General features: G+C 38.2%; 1 protein-coding gene across 3 annotated transcripts in view; it reads right to left on the reverse strand.

The window, feature by feature from the left end:
- Nucleotides 1-3,382: 3,382 nt before the first annotated feature.
- The window catches only part of zgc:66479 (uncharacterized protein LOC327541 homolog), a 30,017-nt gene continuing 9,710 nt past the window's right edge, over nt 3,383-23,689 (reverse strand). Inside the window, exons 2-5 of one of the 3 annotated variants that reach the window (XM_057830031.1) lie at nt 14,579-15,021; nt 11,644-11,806; nt 8,359-8,764; nt 3,389-5,223 (exon numbers count right to left, since the gene is read on the reverse strand). In XM_057830031.1, the coding sequence (XP_057686014.1) occupies nt 8,366-8,764; nt 11,644-11,806; nt 14,579-15,021 (1,005 nt within the window). In that variant the 3' untranslated portion in view covers nt 3,389-5,223; nt 8,359-8,365. Of the gene's footprint in view, nt 8,765-11,643; nt 11,807-14,578; nt 15,022-23,689 lie in introns of all 3 variants that reach the window. The other 2 variants (XM_057830032.1, XM_057830030.1) reach the window with 2 other exon arrangements.

The raw sequence follows: 23,689 nt of genomic DNA on the forward strand, positions 1-23,689 counted from the left end.
AGGGTCACTGTCTTGCTGAAAGACCCAGTGACGACCCATCTTCATCTTTCAGCATATGCAGTTGAAGCCGGTGACCGTTTGCTTTGGTCAGATGAGACCAAGGTTGAGCTTTTTGGCAACAAACACTCTAAGTGGGTCTGGTGTGCCACGAAAGATGTGCATGCTGAAAAGCACCTCATACCCACTGTGAAGTATGGGGGCTGATCAGTGATGCTGTGGGGCTGTTTCGCTTCCAAAGGCCCTGGGAACCTTGTTAGGGTGCATGGCATGATGAATGCTCTGAAATACCAGGACATTTTAAATCAAAATCTGTTGCCCTCTGCCCGAAAGCTGAAGATGGGTCGTCACTGGGTCTTTCAGCAAGACAATGACCCTAAACATATGGCCAAATCTATACAGAAATGGTTCACCAGACACAAAATCAATCTCCTCCCATGGCAATCTCAGTCCCCAGACCTTGTTTTGTTGGCAAAAGGGGGTTGTACAAAATATTAACACCAGGGGTGCTAATAATTGTGGCACACATTATTTGATGTCAAATAATTATTTCTTTGTGTGGGATTTTTTCCCCACTGAATAAATGCACTTGTATTGAAGGTTGATTTTTCTCTTTTTTTCCCCATTAATGTCCCATATTATTTGAATTAAAAAAAAATATTAGAAGCTAAAAAACACATCTTAACCAGGGGTGCCAATAATTATGGAGGGCACTGTATATGTCCTGTGATTGGCAGTAACTATTTACCTGCCTCTTAAAGTAAGCTGGAATAAAACATGGTCAACAAAATCACAAGAAAAAGGACACCGTCACTTCAAAAAAAAAAAAGATTTTATTTAAAAACAATGTGAACATTACTCTTATTTCTTTTGATTTCTGGGTAAACTGTACAGCAGTGCATAAAACAAATACTGTACTGTAGTACAGTAACCAGTGTGTGAAACATTTTTTTCTAGAACAAGGGTCAGCAACATTTAACACTCATTTGACCCAGTTTCCACAAAAAAAGATACTGGGAGCCGCACGCAATAAGCAGAATTAGTGCTCACTGTTTATATTCCCAGAACACTGATGCAAGTCATGAATTCACCAACTATGTAATGTGTGTGCCTGTGAATAGCGCAAAGACTTATGGGTTCAGCTTCCGAATCACAACACTGACTTTATATAGTTGGTGAAAACAGTGAGACTGACTTGATCTGCCTACTAAAGGGAAGTTAAACTAATTGTTAAATCTCGCAAGCATAAGAAAAAATATTAATCAAATATTAATATATTTAATATATAACTAAACTACATTTGAGGGCTTAAAGAGCCAAATGCTGCCCTGGAGCCGCGTGTTGCTGACCCCTGCTCTAGAGCATTCACCAAAATCACAGCTTTTTCTGCATTGCATAGTTGTTGACATTGTTTTTCCTTAAAAAATTCTTGAAATTACTGCAGTCCAATTCTCCCTAACGAGCTCCAGTGCCTTGCGATTACTCTGCAGCTCAATGTGAATTATGTTTGTATAATAGTTATCACACATACTTACAGTATATAAGCAACAAACACATATCAGGAGAACACTTTGTCCCTGAGAAGGCTACTAAAATTAGCTGATTAAATTCCAATTCATTTTTTTCAATATGATATATTTTGTCATGTAAAAAAGACATTTTCATTTTTTATGCACTTAAACTAATCACAAACACCAATATAAGTCGGTGGCAGCTGTGCTGTACTGAAAACTACAAAAAAGAAAAAAAAAATTAAAAAAACAAACAAAAAAAAACTACCCACAATTACCATATTTTCCGCACTATATGGTGCATCGGAGAATAAGGCGCGCCTTCAATGAATGGCCTATTTTAAAACTGTTTTACATACAGTGCCTTGCAAAAGTGTTCGGCCCCCTTGAATCTTACAACCTTTCGCCACATTTCAGGCTTCAAACAAAGATATGAAATTTAATTTTTTTGTCAAGAATCAACAACAAGTGGGACACAATCGTGAAGTGGAACAACATTTATTGGATAATTTAAACTTTTTTAACAAATAAAAAACTGAAAAGTGGGGTGTGCAATATTATTCGGCCCCTTTACTTTCAGTGCAGCAAACTCACTCCAGAAGTTCAGTGAGGATCTCTGAATGATCCAATGTTGTCCTAAATGACCGATGATGATAAATAGAATCCACCTGTGTGTAATCAAGTCTCCGTATAAATGCACCTGCTCTGTGATAGTCTCAGGGTTCTGTTTAAAGTGCAGAGAGCATTATGAAAACCAAGGAACACACCAGGCAGGTCCGAGATACTGTTGTGGAGAAGTTTAAAGCCAGATTTGGATACAAAAAGATTTCCCAAGCTTTAAACATCTCAAGGAGCACTGTGCAAGTCATCATATTGAAATGGAAGGAGCATCAGACCACTGCAAATCTACCAAGACCCGGCCGTCCTTCCAAACTTTCTTCTCAAACAAGGAGAAAACTGATCAGAGATGCAGCCAAGAGGCCCATGATCACTCTGGATGAACTGCAGAGATCTACAGCTGAGGTGGGAGAGTCTGTCCATAGGACAACAATCAGTCGTACACTGCACAAATCTGGCCTTTATGGAAGACTGGCAAGAAGAAAGCCATTTCTCAAAGATACCCATAAGAAGTCTCGTTTAAAGTTTGCCACAAGCCACCGGGGAGACACACCAAACATGTGGAAGAAGGTGCTCTGGTCAGATGAAACCAAAATTGAACTTTTTGACCACAATGCAAAACGATATGTTTGGCGTAAAAGCAACACAGCTCATCACCCTGAACACACCATCCCCACTGTCAAACATGGTGGTGGCAGCATCATGGTTTGGGCCTGCTTTTCTTCAGCAGGGACACGGAAGATGGTTAAAATTGACGGGAAGATGGATGCAGCCAAATACAGGAACATTCTGGAAGAAAACCTGTTGGTATCTGCACAAGACCTGAGACTGGGACGGAGATTTATCTTCCAACAGGAAAATGATCCAAAACATAAAGCCAAATCTACAATGGAATGGTTCAAAAATAAACGTATCCAGGTGTTAGAAAGGCCAAGTCAAAGTCCAGACCTGAATCCAATCGAGAATCTATGGAAAGAGCTGAAGACTGCTGTTCACAAACACTCTCCATCCACCCTCACTGAGCTCGAGCTGTTTTGCAAGGAAGAATGGGCAAGAATGTCAGTTTCTCGATGTGCAAAACTGATAGAAACATACCCCAAGCGACTTGCAGCTGTAATTGGAGCAAAAGGTCGCGCTACAAAGTATTAACGCAAGGGGGCCGAATAATATTGCACGCCCCACTTTTCAGTTTTTTATTTGTTAAAAAAGTTTAAATTATCCAATAAATTTTGTTCCATTTCACGATTGTGTCCCACTTGTTGTTGATTCTTGACAAAAAATTAAAAATTGTATATCTTTATGTTTGAAGCCTGAAATGTGGCGAAAGGTTGCAAGGTTCAAGGAGGCCGAATACTTTTGCAAGGCACTGTATATAGCAGGGGTCCCCAAACGTTTTCCCGTGAACTTTTTCCTTCTCTGATGAGGGGCCGGGTCAGTTTGTAACAGAAAAAGTGACGATTGCAGGAGTGCCTAAATGTAAAAAAGTATTGTTTTTCAGAAAGCCACAATCAAATAACCCTTTCTGAATTCTTCATGGAACAAAAGTAAATAAAATAAAAATGATAATATAATATGTTATATAGGGCTGTCAAAATTGTTGCGTTAACGGGCAGTAATTAATTTTCTATATTATCATTTAATTATAATTAAAATATTTCACGCATTTAACGCACATGCCCCACTCAAACAGATTAAAATGACAGCACAGTGTCATGTCTATTTGTTACTTGTGTTTTTTAGTGTTTTGTCACCCTCTGCTGGCGCTTGGGAGCGACTGATTTTATGGGTTTCAGCACCATGAGCATTGTGTAATTATTGACATCAACAATGGCGGGCTACTAGTTTATTTTTTGTTTGAAAATTTTACAAATTTTATTAAAAAACGAAAACATTAAGAGGGGTTTTAATATAAAGTTTCTATAACTTGTACTAACATTTATCTTTTAAGAACTACAAGTCTTTCTACCCATGGATCGCTTTAACAGAATGTGAATAATGTTAATGCTATCTTGTTGATTTATTGTTTTAGTAAACAAATACAGTACTTATGTACAGTATGTTGAATGTATATATCCGTCTTGTGTCTTATCTTTCCATTTTAAGAATAGTTTACAGAAAAATATGGCATATTTTATAGATGGTTTGAATTGCGATTAATTACGATTAATTAATTTTTAAGCTGTGATTACCTTGATTAAAAGTTTTAATCGTTTGACAGCCCAAAATAAAATATATTACATTATAGTAAATAATAATAACACTATTAATTAAATAGATAATAACCAAATAACCCTCTCTGGGTTCTTCACAGAAAAAAGCCAGGAAATAAATAACACTATTGGGTAAAAAAAAAAAAAAAAAGAAAATTGTTCAGGGGGCCTGACCAAATGTGGAGGCGGGCCGTATCCGCCCGCGGGCCGTAGTTTTGGGACCCCTGTTAAAAATGGTGCACCGCATTATAAGACACAGCAGTAGGAGTAGTGGTTGGGCTTGCGTTATGCATCCATTAGATGGTGCTGTGGTAAACGTAAGGTCATGCCATGATTAACCAATATTGATCCATATATAAGGCGCGTCGGATTATAAGGCGCACTGTCTACTTTTGAGAAAATTGAAGGCTTTTAGGTGCGCCTTATTGTGTGGAAAATACGGTACGTAAAGATTGACTACACATTTTTAATTAAGCCAATTATGACACAGTTGTTTCTTTTTCAATTTTCCCAAGCTTAACAGTTAAAGACTTTCTTTCATTTGTCTCCTCACACAATCAGAGGGCAGACATAGGAAGCCATGTTTTTTACATCCAAGAGCAAGACAATGCTATTTATTGTGCAGACAGTGCACAAGTCAGATATCAAAGGAAGTGGAAAATACTCAGTTGAAAGACAGAAAGGCGTTCACTGAATAAGGCTTTGGAGTTTTGTGAGCTTATTGTGAGATAAACCTGAAATCTTAAGTTTTGTAGCTGAATTTGCCAACTAGCTTTCTTTCAGAGAGCACCCTTGTCAACTAATGTATGCTGCACACAGCGCAAGCACTGAAGCCTCTACTGAATTTTTGTCATACTGTCACTGGAGACTGAAGGAGTTCTTCCCCACTGGTGGAACACAAAAAGAAGGAGATATATTAGCAGTGAAGCGATGCTGCAATCAATCACTTTGACTAGTTTAAATAAGGTTACTATCAGAGGTGGGTAGATTAGTCAAAAATTTGACTCAAGTAAGATTACCGTTACTTTAAAATAATATTACTCAAGTAAAAGTAGTTACCCCCCCCCCCCAAAAAAAGTAAAAAAAAAAAAAAAGAGTAATCAATGAAAAGAATACTCAAGCAATGAGTAACTTTTGAGCAATTTTGTTGTATTATCACAATAGATTGGTTTATTTACATTTCAAAAACCAGAAGGCATCCATTTACTAATGTGATTGCACTTTAGTTTACATATTTAAATGTTCAGATATTAAGATTTGAATGAGGCGAAATAACATGCTTTTTCTGTCAAATATATTGTTATAATCATTTGTTTCGGATGTACTGTAATAATTTTTTGTATAAAAATTAATTTGTTGTTCAAAAAGTATTTTTAGGGCCCAAGCACTAAGCGTGCGAAGGCCCTATTGTTTTGTAAAGGATTTTTTTTTTTTTTTTTTTTTTTTTTTTTTCAGGGCAAATGAAAACGGCCAATTTGGAGGCCTGAACATGCACGAAAAGTCACCAAAATTTGCACATACGTGCGGAAAATTGTACATTTTGATAATTTTGCAACTTTGCAAAAATATGTAACAAAATGGCTCAGTGGCGCCCCCTTGAAATTTAAAAATTGGCCTATAACATTAGGGTCTGTCAGCGTAGAGCGACAAAATTTGGGGAGTCTATACCTTGTCCATAACCGCTCCAAAAAAGCATTTACACCCATATTCCAAACCCAACAGGAAATCGGTTATTTTGGATCGAATATGAAATTTTTATCGATTTACAGGGTGCACATTTGAGACCTTTTCGCCGAGGGAGTTAGTTGGATCATCTTCAAAATTGGTGAGACTGTTCAGGAGACATATAAGATCTTAAGTTTTTAAAATGGTGCGTTTTCATTCACGGGTCTGACCTGGGCGTGGTCCCAAAGTTGGCCATTTTTTCGGCAAAATGACAAATTCAGTAAAAGACTAATAGCTCCTTGACACAACGTTCAATCTTTTTCATATCTGGCATGTATGTGCGGGATCCCACCCTTAACACGAGTGCATTGAAACATTACCCATTAGGCCTAGCGCCCCCTAGTGGGAACAGGAAATGCCTTTTTTTACTAAACAGGCTCCTCCTCCAAGGAAAAAATATATTCACCTGAAACCTGCATCGGGGAGCCATAAGACATGTGTTTAGGTGCCTGATGAAAAATACTGAGGTTTGGTTGAAGCAGAAGAGTCCAACAGGAGAAGTGAAAATGAGTGAAGCCATTTCGTCTCACCACAAGTTTTGAACAGTCATAATTTCTACAAAATATCTGCGCCAAACATCTCGTGATGGTTGAGTCATACTCTGAAGGGTCCTGTAGGGGTCATTTGCATCAACCCTACAGCGCCAACTAGGGGCAATAGAAAGTCACTCATTTTTCTAATATATGTCCAGTTCTTTTCAGGTTGGTCATTGTAGTTTCAAGACCTTTTGAAATACTTATTTTACGACCCATGTCCACATGTCTCTGTCTGTTGCCGTGACGACCCTTTATTCGCTCCTTTTTTGTAGTAGTCTCTCCAATAGGGGTTTTTAGCTCTTAGGTGTGTGAATGTAAAGAGGCGACTTTCGAGCATGTTAGGTTCTAATGAGATGATTAGAGAGGACGATCTGCCACCACCCTGACCTGCACACTGTCTGAGTTGCGAGACGTCCGAGTTGCGCTAGATTGCGAGGGCCCATTCAGTCCTGCTTGCAGGCCTAGTTTCAAAATTGAGTCTTGAAAAAGAGATGGCCGTCTTATAATCAGGGCCGTCTTAGGCTACGTTCATACTACAGGTCTTAATGCACGAATCCGATTTTTTCGTGTTTTTCCGACTCGAGTGAGGCATTAACTTGACGGTCTGAACGTGACAAGTCGCATAGAGCCTGACCATTTAAAATCCGATCTGGGTCACTTTCGTATGTGGTTCAAATCCGATCTGGGCCACATTTTTCCAGACTGTCGCGGCGGTCTGTACTGTCCAGTCTCTCAAATCGGAATTCATGCAGCAATTACGTCATCAAAAAGCGAGAGAGACGCCATGGTAGCAGTGCAGCTGTGCGTTATTAGCGCCTAGCTTGCCTTGAACACGGCTTTTTAGGAATGTTCGGACTTGACAACAGTCATAAAGAAAAATAAAAATGGGTTGAGGATAAGCCTGAGAATGATCGGTTTTTTGTCTGCTCCATATAAGCAATATTTCAACATTGCTTACACGGCCGAGAGTCGGGGCAAACTGCGCTTATGTGTGTGACATGCACGGACAGTGCGTGCATGCTATCGATCCATATACTTTGAATATAAACCTAAACTGGGATTATTTATGTCTGTTATTTGTGTCCTCTTTTTAAAAAGCAAAATATGATATCCCTGGAATGACGGATGACAACATGTGTGGTTTTTTGTTTTGATGCTTCTTCGCATGCGGGTCATCTTGCTCAGCGCGTGTCGGACTGCGAATTAGTGCGCATGCGTAGTACTTGAAAGGTCTCAATAGACAAAGGCAGTCTGAACGGGCACGCCAAAAAAACAGATATGACAAAAAAATCGGATTTGTGCATTAAGACCTGTAGTATGAACGTAGCCTTATATTCGGGCCAATACGGTAGTTTATTGATTACGGTGCGTTGAATACGCCACATGATTGATCAGTCCAGCATGATCATAGGACTTCCGACTGCAAGATTGTGTTTGGTCATGTCACTGTATTTTTATGTGTGACTGGTATAATGGAGCCATTTAGTTATTGTTGCGACGTCTCATTGTTGAAACAGGCAGAGTCATTGTGGGCATCTCTGGCAAAACTAAGGTAAAAAATGTAGAATAAACAAGAAAAATGTAACGACTAGTGTAGCCCATAATTGCGGAAAACATATAGCGTTTCTTCCTCACCAATCTATTCAAGTAAAAGTGAACAGTATGGTGTCGTTAAAAAAAAAAAAGTAAACATAACAGACAAAATGTAGCACGTTATAACCCACCTCTGGTGACTATCATTTGCTTTTCTTATTTTCTCACATTTGTCTTAGTGTTCTCCTTCATTGCCAATCTCTGATTCTTCCAATTCGCCTTGCTCAGCAGCCATTATTCTCTCATTATCATCAAAATACTCTTCCTCTGGTTTGGCATCGCCCTCATCTTGCAGTAACTCCCCCAAAAACTCTTCGTCACTAAAAATCTTTCCCAGATCTGGCTCCTCCCCTTCTGAGAGCTTAGCATGGGTTTCCACAGTTTCTGGAGAGGACAGTGTTTCTGTCTGCTCAGTGTAAGCCTCTTCATCAGATTTTTCCTCTAGTGGTTGAGATGAGTCCGACTTTTCTGCTAATTCCTTGTCTGAAACGGCAACCTCTTCCTCGACAATAGGAGCTGGCTTTCCTTCTGCTTGCTGCATGGGTGCTGATGCATCCTCAACATCTCCTATCAGCTTCAAGAAAAGAAAATTCATGGTGTAAAGCCAGTATTCTTTGGAGGACCACAGCTACCAAAATTGAAAATAAATGAATACAGGCGATCCCCGGGTTACAAACGAGTTCCGTTCTTACGCTGGCGACGTAACCCGGATTTCCGCATAAATCAAAATGAACCCTTTAAGTTCCCCTAAATTTCAAAATAACTATCCAATAAGTCCAAAAGTATTGTATATGGTTTTATGATGGAGGATACAATGCCCTCTGGTGGCAGTGTTGGGTCTGACTGGACTGTCGCCTTGTATGACCGAGGAGAGTGACATACTCTTCTGACAAGGACAAAGGACAGCTGCGCTCTGATTTGACCCACACAATGTTGTAAGTTGTTTCAACTAATATATGCTTGTGTATGCATTTGTAATTAAGCTTAGAGCTACAGTCTGTGGAGTTATGTGTGAGCGATTTGCTATGAGAATTCTAAATACGTTAGCATTCATAGCATTTAAGCTAGCGACTTTTGTTAGGCAAATTAGTCTAATCTTAACTACTAAATTTACAGACTGACCAGATTATATGAAGGTTTGAACACCGATTGTTTTGTGTCAAGTGTTTTATTGTTAAAATGTGTGTTGTTTTGTACATACGTGTACGAAGGAAGTAAAAGCTTCATTAACCACAATTGGCTTGTTTACGGTCTGTCAACCTGAACAACTTTGCGTTTATCAGGGTGACCAAACGTCCTCTTTTGCCCGGATACGTCCTACTTTCACGTAGTATCCTCGTCGTCCGGGCGGGTTTCATAAATTCATAAAAATGTCCGGTTTTTATGATTTTTCACAGGACCAATTTGAAGAGAATCCCTCCGGCCACTGCGTGGCAGTGCCTGCCTGCAATGACATGGCTCCTAGTAGTAGGGAGGGAAGGAGTATTTTTTTTTTTTGTTGGCAGCTTACCCCTATCATGAGGCATTACCGCCATCTACTGGGTTGGCGATTTGGCCACAACGCCTGCCCAGTTGTTAAGTTTTTTACGATAAATACGTATATAATGGCAACTGTTGACTTATGTCGGAGCTATGACTGTAAAATCCCTTTTGGTGTCGAATCGTTGCGCTGCCGATGATTGTAAACTTTTATAGCAAAGTTTGATTTTTGCATCAGCTAGCTATCAGTAAAACCACGCTAGGCATTATGGGAAACGTAGTTTTCAACTGCTACATTTAGAAACATGCTGGTTGAATAGTTTGTCACCTTATTTCGGTTATTGTTTGTGTGCAATCTAGAACATTGAATGAGAATATCAAATGAATGGGATTAACAATTAGTCAAGGACAATTGTCATTTCCATGGGTCTGCATTCTATGTATATATTATGTATATATATTTTTTTTCAAACTGGATTTTTCCATCCAGAGTGAGGGGGCACACTTTAAATATATTAAATATATGATATATCTTTGAGTGAACTTCGACTAAAATTCAAGTATCTTGAGGCCGGGCTGAGTGTCCTCTTTTTTGGAATTCAAAATATGGTCACCCTAGTGTTCATTAAGGACAGAACACATCGTATTACTAAAGTAAAAAATAAGATACTGTGAGGTAAAATAAGGTATTGTTTACGCGACTATAAAAAAATAAGACACTGTGAGGTTAAATAAGGTATTGTTTACGCGACTATAAAAAAAAATAAAAAAAGGGACAAAATGGCAGACAAGACTCCGGCGTTGTAAAGTCAAAATCACGTAAGTCAAGTACGTCTTAACCCGGGGACTACCTGTAAATGAATAAATAAATAAAAGTGAAAATAACGTGTGCCCTGAGTTGGGTTGAAATGTTTAGCAATTGGTTAATTATGTAATAGATGCTAATGCTACATAGGTGCTAACAGATAGCGCTATGCAAACATGGACGCTATTTGCTTACGGTATTGACCAAGATTAATTGTAAATGCAACGTGAGCGCTGTGTTTAACCTGCTGTGAGATGGAGCTCCTTGACTGGACACTTAGCTCATTGGACAAAATATTTTCTACAATGAGACCCACACCAAACCAACGGACAATATTGCGAAATGCCATGGCAATCAATGACATTTTGAAAGATATATGAGCAAAAAAATGGACTATGCAACACTAACATGCTAGACTGTGCGTCCCGGGCTGTTGGGGGACGGGTATCGATAAGCATTAGCTTTTTTCCCCGTCTTCCTTTGTCTGTCATCGTCTTTTTTCGGGCAAATTATTCCATATTCTGTGTCAATGTTTCTCCTTTCTGGCCAAACCATCCCACACTCTGTAACTGTCAATAATACTGATGATGATGATGACAATGACAATAAATTCATTCATAAATGCTAACCGCTAACGCTAACCGTCTGCAACAACTGGCAGTGGCCATTCAGATTTTGTGATGAAAAGCTTGTTACCAGTTCTTTCCTTTTTTTTTTTTTTTTTTTTTTAAACTATAATGTGTACAGGCAGGCTAGTCAATGGCTTGCATTTCAATTGTTTAATAAGTTAATAGTTCGAAGCACTTAGGACCGCACCCTCATTTGAACAATATTTCTATCTGCATGTTTACGTTGACAATAAAATGAGAGGGCAAAGCGCTTTCATACATACATACTTTATTATCATATGCTTACTGTATGTTCATTAATATTATGTTTATTTTATATACAAAACTTTAAGAAACATTGAATACGATAAAACAAACTTGAAAAAAAAATCCTATAAATTGCATGTGTAACACATTTTTTTAATGGTAAAGAGACTTTTTGGACACCCTGTATAACTCCACAAAACAAAATGGCTTTGAACTACAACTAACCTAACTTATAATCATATAAACCTATCATGTAACCACTATCAATCATCAGACTGTTTTGTTTCGTGTTACCTGCGTAACCTGCAATTGCAGGTTGTCCAGTTGAGCTTTGAGTTGAGCGTGAAGGCTATGGCTGACTGAGTTCTGCTCCTGGACACTCATTTGAAGTGCACTGATCTGTTCTTCTACATCAGCCTGCTTGAACTCCTCGGATTGTTCTTTCAGCAACGTTTCTCTGAGAATGAAGCAAGATAATGCATGTTTGTTTGTTTGTTTTTACTTCCTATGAACAAAATGTGTTGAGTATTCAGTGTAAAAATCATAACTGCATACTAAAGCATGTTTAACAAATACTCAGGCAGTGGTGGAATGTAACGTAGTAAATTAAACTACTTTTTACTTCTAAAGTAAATTTTAAATCAAGTACTTTTGTAATTTTGCTTCAGTATTTTTTAGATAATTGTTCTTTTACTTAAAAAAAAAAAAAGTGAAAACTTTTTTGATTGATTGATTGAACACGTTTATTTCGAATACTTAATACATAGGTACCGATAATTGGTGACAATAATGAAAAAAAAAAGAAAAAACAAAATATGAGTGTTCGAAAAGGAGTGAGAAGTAAAAACTTATTTATTCCCACCCCCTTGTCCTTAAGTCCTGACATATGAGTTCCATTCCTTACATTTAAATATATACATTCTTGTTTAACACATATACAATCTCACCATATAACCCTGCATATGACCTATACACAAGTGTTGCAAAAGCCCAGTCCATTAAACAGCCCAGAAAACATAAATAAATTAATAAATGACAGCAATGTCCCATATCACAATAACCACAACACCCTAGTTATTATCCATATTTCCATCATCCTTATATCTTTTGAAAATCATATCTTTATACAGTTTCTTAAATTGTTCAATATTTATACATTGTTTTAAATCAACACGAAATTTCTTCAGTAGTCTCACCACATACTGATATGCAAAAACTTTTCCTTGTTGTCCGAGATCTGGGTTCTTTGAAGTCCCAATATCCCCGTAAATTGTAACTTTTTTCGTAGTTTGTAAACAACTGCTGAATATTCTGAGGTAATAGATTTCTTATAGCTTTGAACATTATTTGTGCTGTTTGGTATTGTACGATATCCGAAAGCTTGAGCAATTTTGACTTATGAAATAGTGTGTTTGTATGATCCTAATAACCAGCTTTGTGTATGATCCGTAATGCTCTTTTCTGCAGTACATTTACTGAATATAGCGAAGTTTTGTAATTATTGCCCCATACTTCGGCACTGTAATGCAAGTCAAGAGAGACTAGTGAACCATATAGAGTGCGGAGTGATTTGGAATCTAATGCCCACTTTGCTTTATTTATTATTGCAATATTCCTTGAAATTTTGCCCTGTATGTGTTTGATATGTTGTTGCCAGTTAAATTTTTCATCAATAATTACCCCCAAAAACCTGATTTCATGTACTCTCACAATTTCTATCCCATCTACTATTATCTTCAAATGTGCATCGTTTTTACAGTTCCCAAATAATATTATTTTTGTCTTCTCTAAATTTAATGATAATTTATTATTACCAAACAATATTTTTAATTTGTTCATTTTTATTATTATTCCCCCCTGCAATTGTAATATGTTATCCCCTGAGTGAAAAATATTTGTGTCATCAGCAAACAGCACAAACTGCAGTAGCGTGGAAACCTTGCACATATCATTTACCATATTTTTCGGACTATAAGTCGCAGTTTTTTTTCATACTTTGGCTCGGAGTGCGACTTATACTCAGGAGCGACTTATGTATGAAATTATTAACACATTATTATATCAGTTCTCATGTTATTTGGGGGTTTTGCAGTGACACTGATGGTTTGGTAAACTTGTAAGCATGTTATTTATGCTATAGTTATCAGAATAACTCTTACTAACTATGTTACGTTAACATACCGGCCACGTTTGCATTTGGTTGCTCATGCATCATGTAACACTGTCATACTGTACACTTATTCAACATGTTGTTCTCTATTGTATTTTTATTTTAAATTGCCTTTCAAGATGACATATCTGTTCTATGTGTTGGATTTGATCAAGTAAATTTCCCCCTAAAATGCGACTTATACTCAGGTGCGACTTATATATGTTTTTTTCCTCTTCGTTGGGCATTTTATGGCTGGTGCGACTTATACTCAGGTGCGACTTATAGTCCGAAAAATACGGTATATACAAAAGAAAGAATTTGGGGCCCAATACTGACCCCTGTGGGACACCACACACAACATCCAAACATGATGAGGAATTCTTACCTAATTTGACAAACTGCTGCCTCCCCCCTAAAATAACTTTTTACCCATTCGAGCACTATTCCTCTAATGCCATATTGTTGGAGTTTATTAAGTAATATCTCACGATTAATTGTTTTGAATGCCTTCTTTAGGTCTAAAAATACTCCAGCAGCATATTTCTTGTGATCTATAGCATTTGTTATTGATTCTATTGCTTCTATTATTGCCAGAGTTGTTGACCTGTTTGACCTAAACCCATACTGATTTTCAGCAAGGATGTTGTGTTTTTCTAGGAATGAGTCTAGTCTATTGCTGAAAAGTTTTTCAAATATTTTTGAAAATTGAGGTAATAGAGATACAGGTCTAAAATTCGTAAAGGAATGCTTGTTCCCAGTTTTGAATATTGGTATTACCTTGACTATCTTCATTTTATTTGGAAACTTACCAGTCTGAAACAACAAATTACATATGTTTGTTAATGGTTTAGAGATGGCCTCAATCATCTTTTTCACTAAAATTAAAACTAAACTAAAACTTCATCCGCCACTGTACTCAGGGTCTGTGTTGTTATAGATTGGCATATTCTCACAATGTGAACAACTTAAAGCAACACAGAGCTGCAGCTAGTGGGGATTTGACTAAGCAAACATAATGTTATGGGTCAGAGGAGGGGAGGTATTTCCCCTCCAGCACAAAAAGCGGATTTCTCCAACCTGACAGTTGCCATCTCGCTCTGGTACGACTTCAGCTGGACCTCCAGGCCTATCAGCTGTGCAGTCTGCTCCTTCAGAGTCGCAGCATCACCCAGAATGGATTCTACTTCTTCCAGGCGCTCCATTACGGTTTGAACCTCCTTAGATAAATTGGCGCCCGAAGCAGTGAGGCGCTCCACCAGGAGCCCGACCCCCTCAAGCTCTTCTGCCTTCCCCTGAAGCCTTGCCTCCAGCTGGTTTATCTGCTCTGCAGAAACAGTAGTCTGCTGGATCTCAGCCAGGCGGGATTTCATCTCTGTGTGGAGTGATAGCAACTGTGCAGGGAGGTCCAATGTTTTGAGCTGTAATGCTGTAGCAAAGGCCTCATCGACCTGTTTGTGGGCCGAAGTATAAGACGCTTCTAGAGCATTGAGGCGACTTTCTACATCACTTGAAATGTGCACCTGCAACGAGAAGTTAAAGCGCTATCAATTCTGGGCGGGAGATTCACTCCTACTTCATCCAAACCAGTACAGAATCCAATGAGGCTTAGGGAACAAGCAAGCATATTACTCGTGCTAGAACGAATAATTGATTAAATTGAGTAATTTGATTAGAAAAAAGCTTCAAATTCAATGTTGCTGCTTTGATGATTCGTTTAATTAGAGTGGCAGTGTAATGGTTTGTTTTAGCTTTGTACAGTATTATTCGGACTATAAGTCACAGTTTTTATCCATAGTTTGGCAAAGGGTGCGTCTTATACTCTGGGGCGATTTATGTGTGATTATTTACGGTCGGGTCGGGGCGACTTCTCTCTCGCTAACTTTTTTAAAAATATAACTATATTCATATACTTATACTAAAACAATGTATGGATGTAATAAATATAATAAATAATTTGGATAAAACAGAGAATTTAGAATTTATTTCAGCCTTTAGAAAGGAGTTCGTAAAATTCATATGGAACAACAGAAAATCTAGATTGAGATTAACACTGCTGTACCTCCCATTTGACCAAGGGGGCTTCAAATGCCCCAACCTGAATTGGTACTATCTAGCAGCCCAACTGAGATCCATTATGTTTTATTTTTTTGAACAAAGACCCTCCATGTAGGGTCGAAATGGAGTCACGTGGTCTTAAGTTGCCGGTGTTTTTATATCTATACTCTGATTTGAAAAAAAGGTTGCTCAAGCAGACCAAAAACCCAATCCTGAAAAACATGATAAAAATATGGCATTAAATAAAAGAATGTTTACAAGAACCAAATACGTTATCCCAGTTTAGCCCAGTCTGGGGAAATAATTTGTTCGTTCCAGGGAGAGCGGACGCTATATTTAAGTTGTGGCACTCAAAGGGACTTAAAACAACTAATGACTTTTATATTTCTGACACCAATGTTATGATGTCGTTTGATCAATTACGATTGAAATTTGGGCTAGATAGGAAACATTTTTTTAAATACTTGCAACTCAGGAGTTTTATTAAAACGATCTCCTTAAACCGCCTCTCTCCCTCTTAGAAGATTTAATGACTAAAGACATCCTTGGGAGAGGGGCTATCTCGAGGTGGTATACAACTTTAACGTGTAACTCTCCTGAAAACTCAAAGGACAAAATGAGGGCATGAAGTCATAATTTGGTTGAGGATATAACAGAAAAGGATTGGGCTTAGTTGTGTGTGAATGCTCAAACTAAATGCATGAACGCAAGGCTGAGACTTAGGGCCCAAGTACACCGCATGCGTGATCGTTGCGTTTCCCGTCCGACTCCGGTAAAAAATAGCAAAAAAAAAAAGCAAACCAGCGTATCTGGAAGTGGTTCCACTGCAGAAATTCTCGTGCCCCGCGCACAAACAATCTCGGTTTGTATAAAGAGTCGAGGGGGAAAAGTACGAAAGAGAAAAAAAGAGACACCCACAAATTTCGACCTGGTGGTCTATTCAAGACGTTTCTCTTTCTTTCCTACATTTCACTTGACTATTCATAGAAAAAACAACAGTTTGCGCTGGGCACATGAATCTGCAGTGTTGAGACACCAATTTCAAGTACGCTGTTTTTTTAGTCCGTGTCGTATATAATTCGCTATCCATTTTATAAATATGACAGATTATTTATCAGTTGTTTATAACAACTCTATGAGATGTTATGTGCCATAAATTTTAGATGTGCACAAAGATATAAACGCACCGACACAACCAAGGGCATAATAGCCCCCCTGCACGGAGCCCTGATCTCAACATGATGCAGTCAATCTGGAATTAAGAGAGAGACACAACTAAAATATTGTAGCGTCGCCGGTGTTGTGCCGACCGGGCTGTCATCGGTGGGTTAATTTATGCACCAACGCGGGGCTGTCATTGGTGTGCTGGTGCACCAGCCCGACGCTCCGATTGGTGGACTAGATAGCGTCAGTGTAAATACAGTGGGGAGAACAAGTATTTGTTACACTGACAATGGGAAAACCCATTGGCAGTGTATCAATACTTGTTCTCCCCACTGTAGTTGTTGTTTTTGCATTGGTGAGGTGGCGGGAAGTTAATAAAGAAAAAGAGGAAAAAGGCGTTGAAGCTCGTGTGTTGTTTTCGCGGCCAAACTTCCGCTTAGCAAACGTTACAATTACAATATGCAAGGACAAAAATGTGCTCTCTCTCTGCTTCTCTGATGAGTACATACTACAGACTCCGTGTGTTTGTCGTTGTTTTAAATGGCACATTATCACGCGCGATCACGCGAGAGCTCACGAGGGGACGGAGTTGGCGGACCGCAGCCGTGCAGCAGCCGGTATGATTTGCCTGTTTTTGATGGATTGCGCGGCACGCAGTCAACACTGAACCGGACCGGAACCGCAATGATCACGCATGCAGTGTACTTGGGCCTTTATTCAATATAAGTGGATAATGCGAACATACATAACACCTGTAGAACTAATGAGATATAATAAAAACATTCCTGATACCTGCTTTAAATACAAGAGAAAAAGGTACCCTAAAGGCACGAGGTAAAAAAGATGTTGGAGGAAGTGATTTTAAAAGACATTCCAATTGGACCAAAGTTTTTTTTCCTTGGGACTGTTTCCAGAAGAACATAATTTTAGCAAACATGAACAGACACTTATTAATCTTGGTTTAACAATGGCGAAGAAATACATTGCACTGGTATGGAAATCGAATTGTGGACCCTCTACCAAACAGTGGATGAATCACATGTTGTCAATAATGCCTCTAGAACGCATGACATACATTTTGAAGGGCAAACAACAGACTTTTGAGGAGATGTGGACACCTTTTATGAGTTATGTCAAAAAGAGGAAACTAACATGAGGGCCACTGGATCAAACTGTGAACTGTGATTCTGTGTTATGGAGGATAAAAGGGGAAGAAGGAGGAGGAAGAAAAAAAAAAAAGAGGTGAAGCTGGAGCTTAATAATGGTAGAGGAACAATTGCTTGTTCGTTTTTTTTTTGTTTTTTTTGTTGTTGTTTTTTTTTTTTTGTGTGTTCTGGTGTGTTTTTTGTGGTATTGTTTTTGACGGTGTGAATTATTTGTTGGAAAATCAATAAAAAATACAGAGGGAAAAAAAAAACAGAGAAGGCGCTGTGCATGCCTGCGCACGTGAACCCAGTGGCCCCGCTCTTTTTTCAATCTTCCATGCCCACCCCGAGCATCCTGGTATTTCCTTTTCGATATGGAGCAGCTATAGGAGTGAAAAAAAAACTAAAGGGAGGGGAATTGAAAAGCAAACAACCGCGGTAGGAGTAGGATTTGGAAAGGATTCAAATTCATTGTTGAAGTTGCTATACGGAAACCTGTGTCGGCTGCGCAGAATGTAAACGTATGTGGCGCTTTGGCCTCATAGGAGAAATGTATTTAACAAACTTTTTTAGCGTTGTTTCGTTGTGTAAATGCATTTCTAATGACCATAAAAATATGTAGACTATTTAATAAACACTGAGAAAACTCGAGTTTTTTTTCTGCAAACTCGAGGAGATTAAAATAAATGTAAAATCCACTATCCGCCAGTTAGAACAGAAACGCAAATATAAAAGATATAAATGCTTATTGAATATTCATCTTACAGTCTTGTTTAACTGGGAGAATTCATTACAAAAGACAGGCTTTAATTTGTTATCATTATGCATATATGCACCGGCATCGTCACAAACGTGATCACACAAAATGCAACCACGCATCGCATCCCCGCATTTCCTCCTTCTCTTGAGTTCTCACAAATAAAACATAAAATTTCTTTTTTCGGGCTTGTGCCTACAGGTAAAATATAACATTTCGGGTTTTTTCGGGCGTATAGTGCGAAAAATACGGGATAGTTTTATTGATTTGGAAGGATACATTTCTCTCTGGCGGCAGCATTGATTATGACATAACTTGTATAACATGGCTGAATCCAGCTGCTCCTCGTTAAGGCCAACATAAGGCTGTACGTTTTTGTTTGAGCTAGTGATGTACACTAATACATTTTTCAACCGATACCGATAATTTCTTCCTCGTTCCAGCCGATGACCGATAATGTCACACCGATAATTCCATTAAAAGATATATGTAAAATTTTAAACCATACACAAGTGCAAAAAAAGAATTTATTGCTCTTTTTTTCCACATCAAATGTGAACAAGTAGTAAATGCCAACATTTTAACAATGACATATTGTCTGACATTGTGTAATGGTAAAATTTGGGCAACAATTACTGCCAGAGTAAATACCTAAGTTGCACAAAAATGCGTTTAAAAGTAAGCCATTCCTAACATATATAACATTACTACACTGCAAAAACACACCTCCTTAAAACTAGTTAAATTCCCTTGTTCTCAATGTAAATCTATTAGAAATAAGTGAAATTATCTGCCAGCGCTTCAAACAGGGGTGAAAGTGGGCCAGAACGGTCAGGAACGCAGTTCCGGTATAAGATTCAGGTCAGGAATGCAGTTCCGGTAAAAGATTCAGGACCGGAACGCTGTTCCGCTATACACGTTGCTTTGATTCCGACAATATGATGGCAACTGTCAAAACGCTATGTAAAAAAAAATTTTTAAAAAATACAAAGCTGCCACACATGCATTTCATCTTCAAGAAGAAAACAATCTACCAACATCAGATTTACATACACAAGTGTTAACAAGAAGCATAATAAAGGGCTTGTGTAGCGCAATCAGTTTCCACTGATATTTATTACCGTATTTGCCCGAATATAAGACGGCCCTGATTATAAGACGAACCCCTCTTTTTCAAGACTTAAGTTTGAAAAAAGACTTTTTGAACACCAAATTATTTTTTATACAGAAAATAATTACAGTACATCTGAAACAAATGATTATAACAACATACTTGAGAGAAAAAAAGCATGTTATTTTGCCTCATTCAAATCTTAATATCTGAACATTTTAACATGTAAACTAAAGTGCAATCACATTCGTAAATGAATGGCTTCTGGTTTATGAAAGGTAAATAAACAAATCTATTGTGATAAAACAACAAAATTGCAATAACTGCATTAACCATCAAAGTGAAGTCTAACTGTAACTGTAGTCCTGAAACAAATCTGAATAAGGAAAAACATTGCAATACAATAATGCAAACTGGTTAAACTTGAGAGTAGCTGAGATCTGTCATGACAGAACATCGCTTCAATGATATCTGGCGCCATCTAGCGTCGTGAATGGGTATAATGTCTAGACCGCGAATATAAGACGACCCCCACTTTTCAGTCTTATTTCAATGCAAAAAAAACACCGTCTTATATTCGGGCCAATACAGTAAATGTGCCGTGGTTACATTGGCCTTTGCTATATCATTAACAAAGTTGCCACTGCATTCATACTGCAAAGTAGGGATGTCCCGATCCAGGTTTTTGCACTTCCGATCCGATACCGATAGTGTTTTGCACTTCCTATCCGATACCGATACTGGCCGATACCGATACCGGCCTATCTGAGCATGTGTTAAAGTTTAAAGTTATTTAGCCTCCTTACTTAGTTGTCAGACTCATGTTGAAAAAGGTTTTAGTACTCTTGATAACAACTAGCCAGCTGAATTAGGCGAGTTTGAATAACACACAACGGTTGGTAACAAGAAACTCAGAAATGGCATAGTCAGTCAGTAAAATGTGCAAATAATATTGTAAACTGTCCTAAAAAAGCAAAACACACCAACAACCTCAGTGGAAAATCCCACAAACCCCCCAAGCTATTAGATGCTTTTAATGTTTCGTGCATTATTACAAAAATTGTATAAAAAGCCTCTCAGTTTTAAATAAACGATTATTTCAGTATCAAGTTAACATTTTAAAACAGTAAATAAAATACGCAAGTCCCCATTCTGTATCAACAGCTTTAAACTACATTCAATTCATTAAATTTTGCGAATCAACTGTTAAAGTTGTTAAAATTGCTCCCGTTATTCCATAATTTCCCTTTCGACATGTGAAAGTTTTAAAACTGTTTTGAAGATAGATTCAAGTCATGATTTTGCCGATTTAGGAGTATTTTAGATTAAAAGTTAATTAGGTTCGCTTGCAAGGTTCACAATAGCCTACTAGGGAAGTCTCCTGCTTTAAGATGGCGGCTGTTTACTAACACAACTAGTTTTCAATCCTTCAATGTTGCTAACGACGTTGAGTCTGTCATCTTGCATCTAGTTCTATATACATATGATATCTATTATCTACAGTAAAATGATGTTGACGTAGTTTGTAGCGGCTGTCAGCAGCAGTCAGGTATTCTTGTGTTTTCTATCCAGAGGCATGAGTTGAGCTAAAGCCGTGAGTTGAGCATTGGCATTACCCGGGTCAATGGCAAGCATGATGTTTACTCTCGGGATGCAATGCGGTCCGTTTCTCATTGCGTCCCGAAGACCGCGCTGTGTATTAGTTCCGCTTTACTTGACATATTTCAATAATCGGAAATTGGATGTTTGTGAATCGTTCTCGAATCTTCCACTGCCGAATCGCTCAAGGATGTAATGACGGCTGGGCATGTTGTACCGTGGTTCTAAGTGTTGGATGGTGCGTCTTTACTCACGAGAGATAATGGCTCGTCATCCAGCATGAATTCTTCGGCAATGACTCTTGTTATTCCCTGGGCTTTGGGACTGTCGAGTGCCAATTTGTCACGCATAGCAAAAGTTTCTGCCAGTGTTAGTTGCGTAGGACCTTTCTTTTTGTCTTCGGTTTTCTCAACATACACCTTATATTGTTTGTGGTGGTATTTCGCTAAATGCTTGATTAGGTTGGTTGTATTAAAACTTCTTACAGCTTTACCACCACGCTTGACTTTATTGTGGCATATGTTGCACTCTGCCTCTTCGTCTTTGTCGTCCTTTAAGGTGAAATGATCCCACACAGCTGACATTTTTAATGATAAAGTCTCTCGGTAAATTGGGAGACGGTAATGTAAATAGTGTGTTGAAGGTGTGCCGTAAAATGCGGACTGGATTTTAGGGGAACCGAAGCAAAAACTGGAATGGATTATGCAAATCGGTGCGCTGGAAAACCCGGACCGGACTTTAAAAAAAAAACTGGATCGGAAGTCTGGATCGGAATTTTTCTGTTTTGGCTGATCCGATACCGATGCGCATTTTTTTGCCCATATCGGCGTCCGATCCAAATATCGGATCGGGACATCTCTACTGCAAAGCTACAGTGACTGAATCCATCCTATTTGATCAGCAGTTAGTTTGAGCCTCTTTCTCTTTGAAGTCCATTCATTATTAATTTATTAGTGTTATTGTTTATACTCAAGAGTTTAGTCAGGGTGCTGGAGCCCATTCCAGCTGACTATGGGCAAGAGGTGGGGGACACTGGAAACCTTTTGACAGCCAAACGCAGTCCGGGTTCGAACCTTTCGTCATAGAAATGTGAGGCGATTCACTAACCAGTGACCCACCATGCTACCAGACTTGAAGTCCAAATTTGACTTTTTCTATAATGTGGCCATGTGCTACATTTCTGACTTCCAGAACATTGAAATGGCTCAGTTAATTCTTGTTTGTTAAGCTTTCAGATGGAGCCAGTGCACAGCACCTGCCCTTGTGTCAGAGTATCACTTAAACCACAGACTATATTTAGCCTCGCACATTACGGATCCAGTTTGTGATTATTAATAATATCATTTATTTTCACCCTGTATGTGCCGGTAGTGTAGCTACCACGTGACCATAGACACAGTCCATTAGGGTTGTGACAATGTATCGATATGGCTATATATCACAATACTTTGTAGCACAATAGATTATCGATATGCTCCCGCCAAGAATTGATATATCGTTTTAAAAATATGTCACTGTTTAATAAGGGACTTAACAACCAAAATGTTCCATTAGACCAAAAAAATGCACAAGAATAGTAGCTATGTTAACTCATTGGCTGCCACTGAAAGTGCTAAATGTCTAATTAATTTTGCCTGGAAGGGGCAAATTAACGAGTGTTTTGTGACAATGTGCCCAAGCCCAATTCTGTACCCTAAATTTAACTAGACACAGGGGTATTGCGGATATTGCGATAACTAGATTGTAACCTTTGCTATGTTTGGAAGTCATTTAATGTTGTGAATCAACCGTTGAAGTTGTTAAAATTCCTCCTGTTATTGCATTATTTCCCTTCCGTCTACTTTCGACATGAGAAAGAAAACTTCATCATTTAAAGATAGATTCAAGTCAAGATGTTGCCGATTTAGAAGTATTTTAGATAAAAAAGTTACTTAAGTTCGCAAGGAAGGTTCACTACAACAGAGCCTTCCTGATAAGTCTTCTGCTTTAACATGGTGCCTGTTTACTAAAGTCGGCGAGTCTGTCATTTCGCATCTAGTTATATATACAGTCCCTGACAAAAGTCTTGTCGCTTGTCCTTTTGTAGAAACAATTGCTAATAACTAGGGCTGTCAAACGATTAAAAATTTTAATCGAGTTAATTACAGCTTAAAAATTAATTAATCGTAATTAATCGCAATTCAAACCATCTATAAAATGCCATATTTTTCTGTAAATTATTGTTGGAATGGAAAGATAAGACAAGATGGATATATACATTCAACATACAGTACATAAGTACTGTATTTAATTATTATAACAATAAATCAACAAGATGGCATTAACATTATTAACATTCTATTAAAGCGATCCATGGA

The sequence above is a fragment of the Corythoichthys intestinalis genome, chromosome 2 (assembly GCF_030265065.1).
Source record: "Corythoichthys intestinalis isolate RoL2023-P3 chromosome 2, ASM3026506v1, whole genome shotgun sequence".
Lineage (NCBI taxonomy): Eukaryota > Metazoa > Chordata > Actinopteri > Syngnathiformes > Syngnathidae > Corythoichthys > Corythoichthys intestinalis.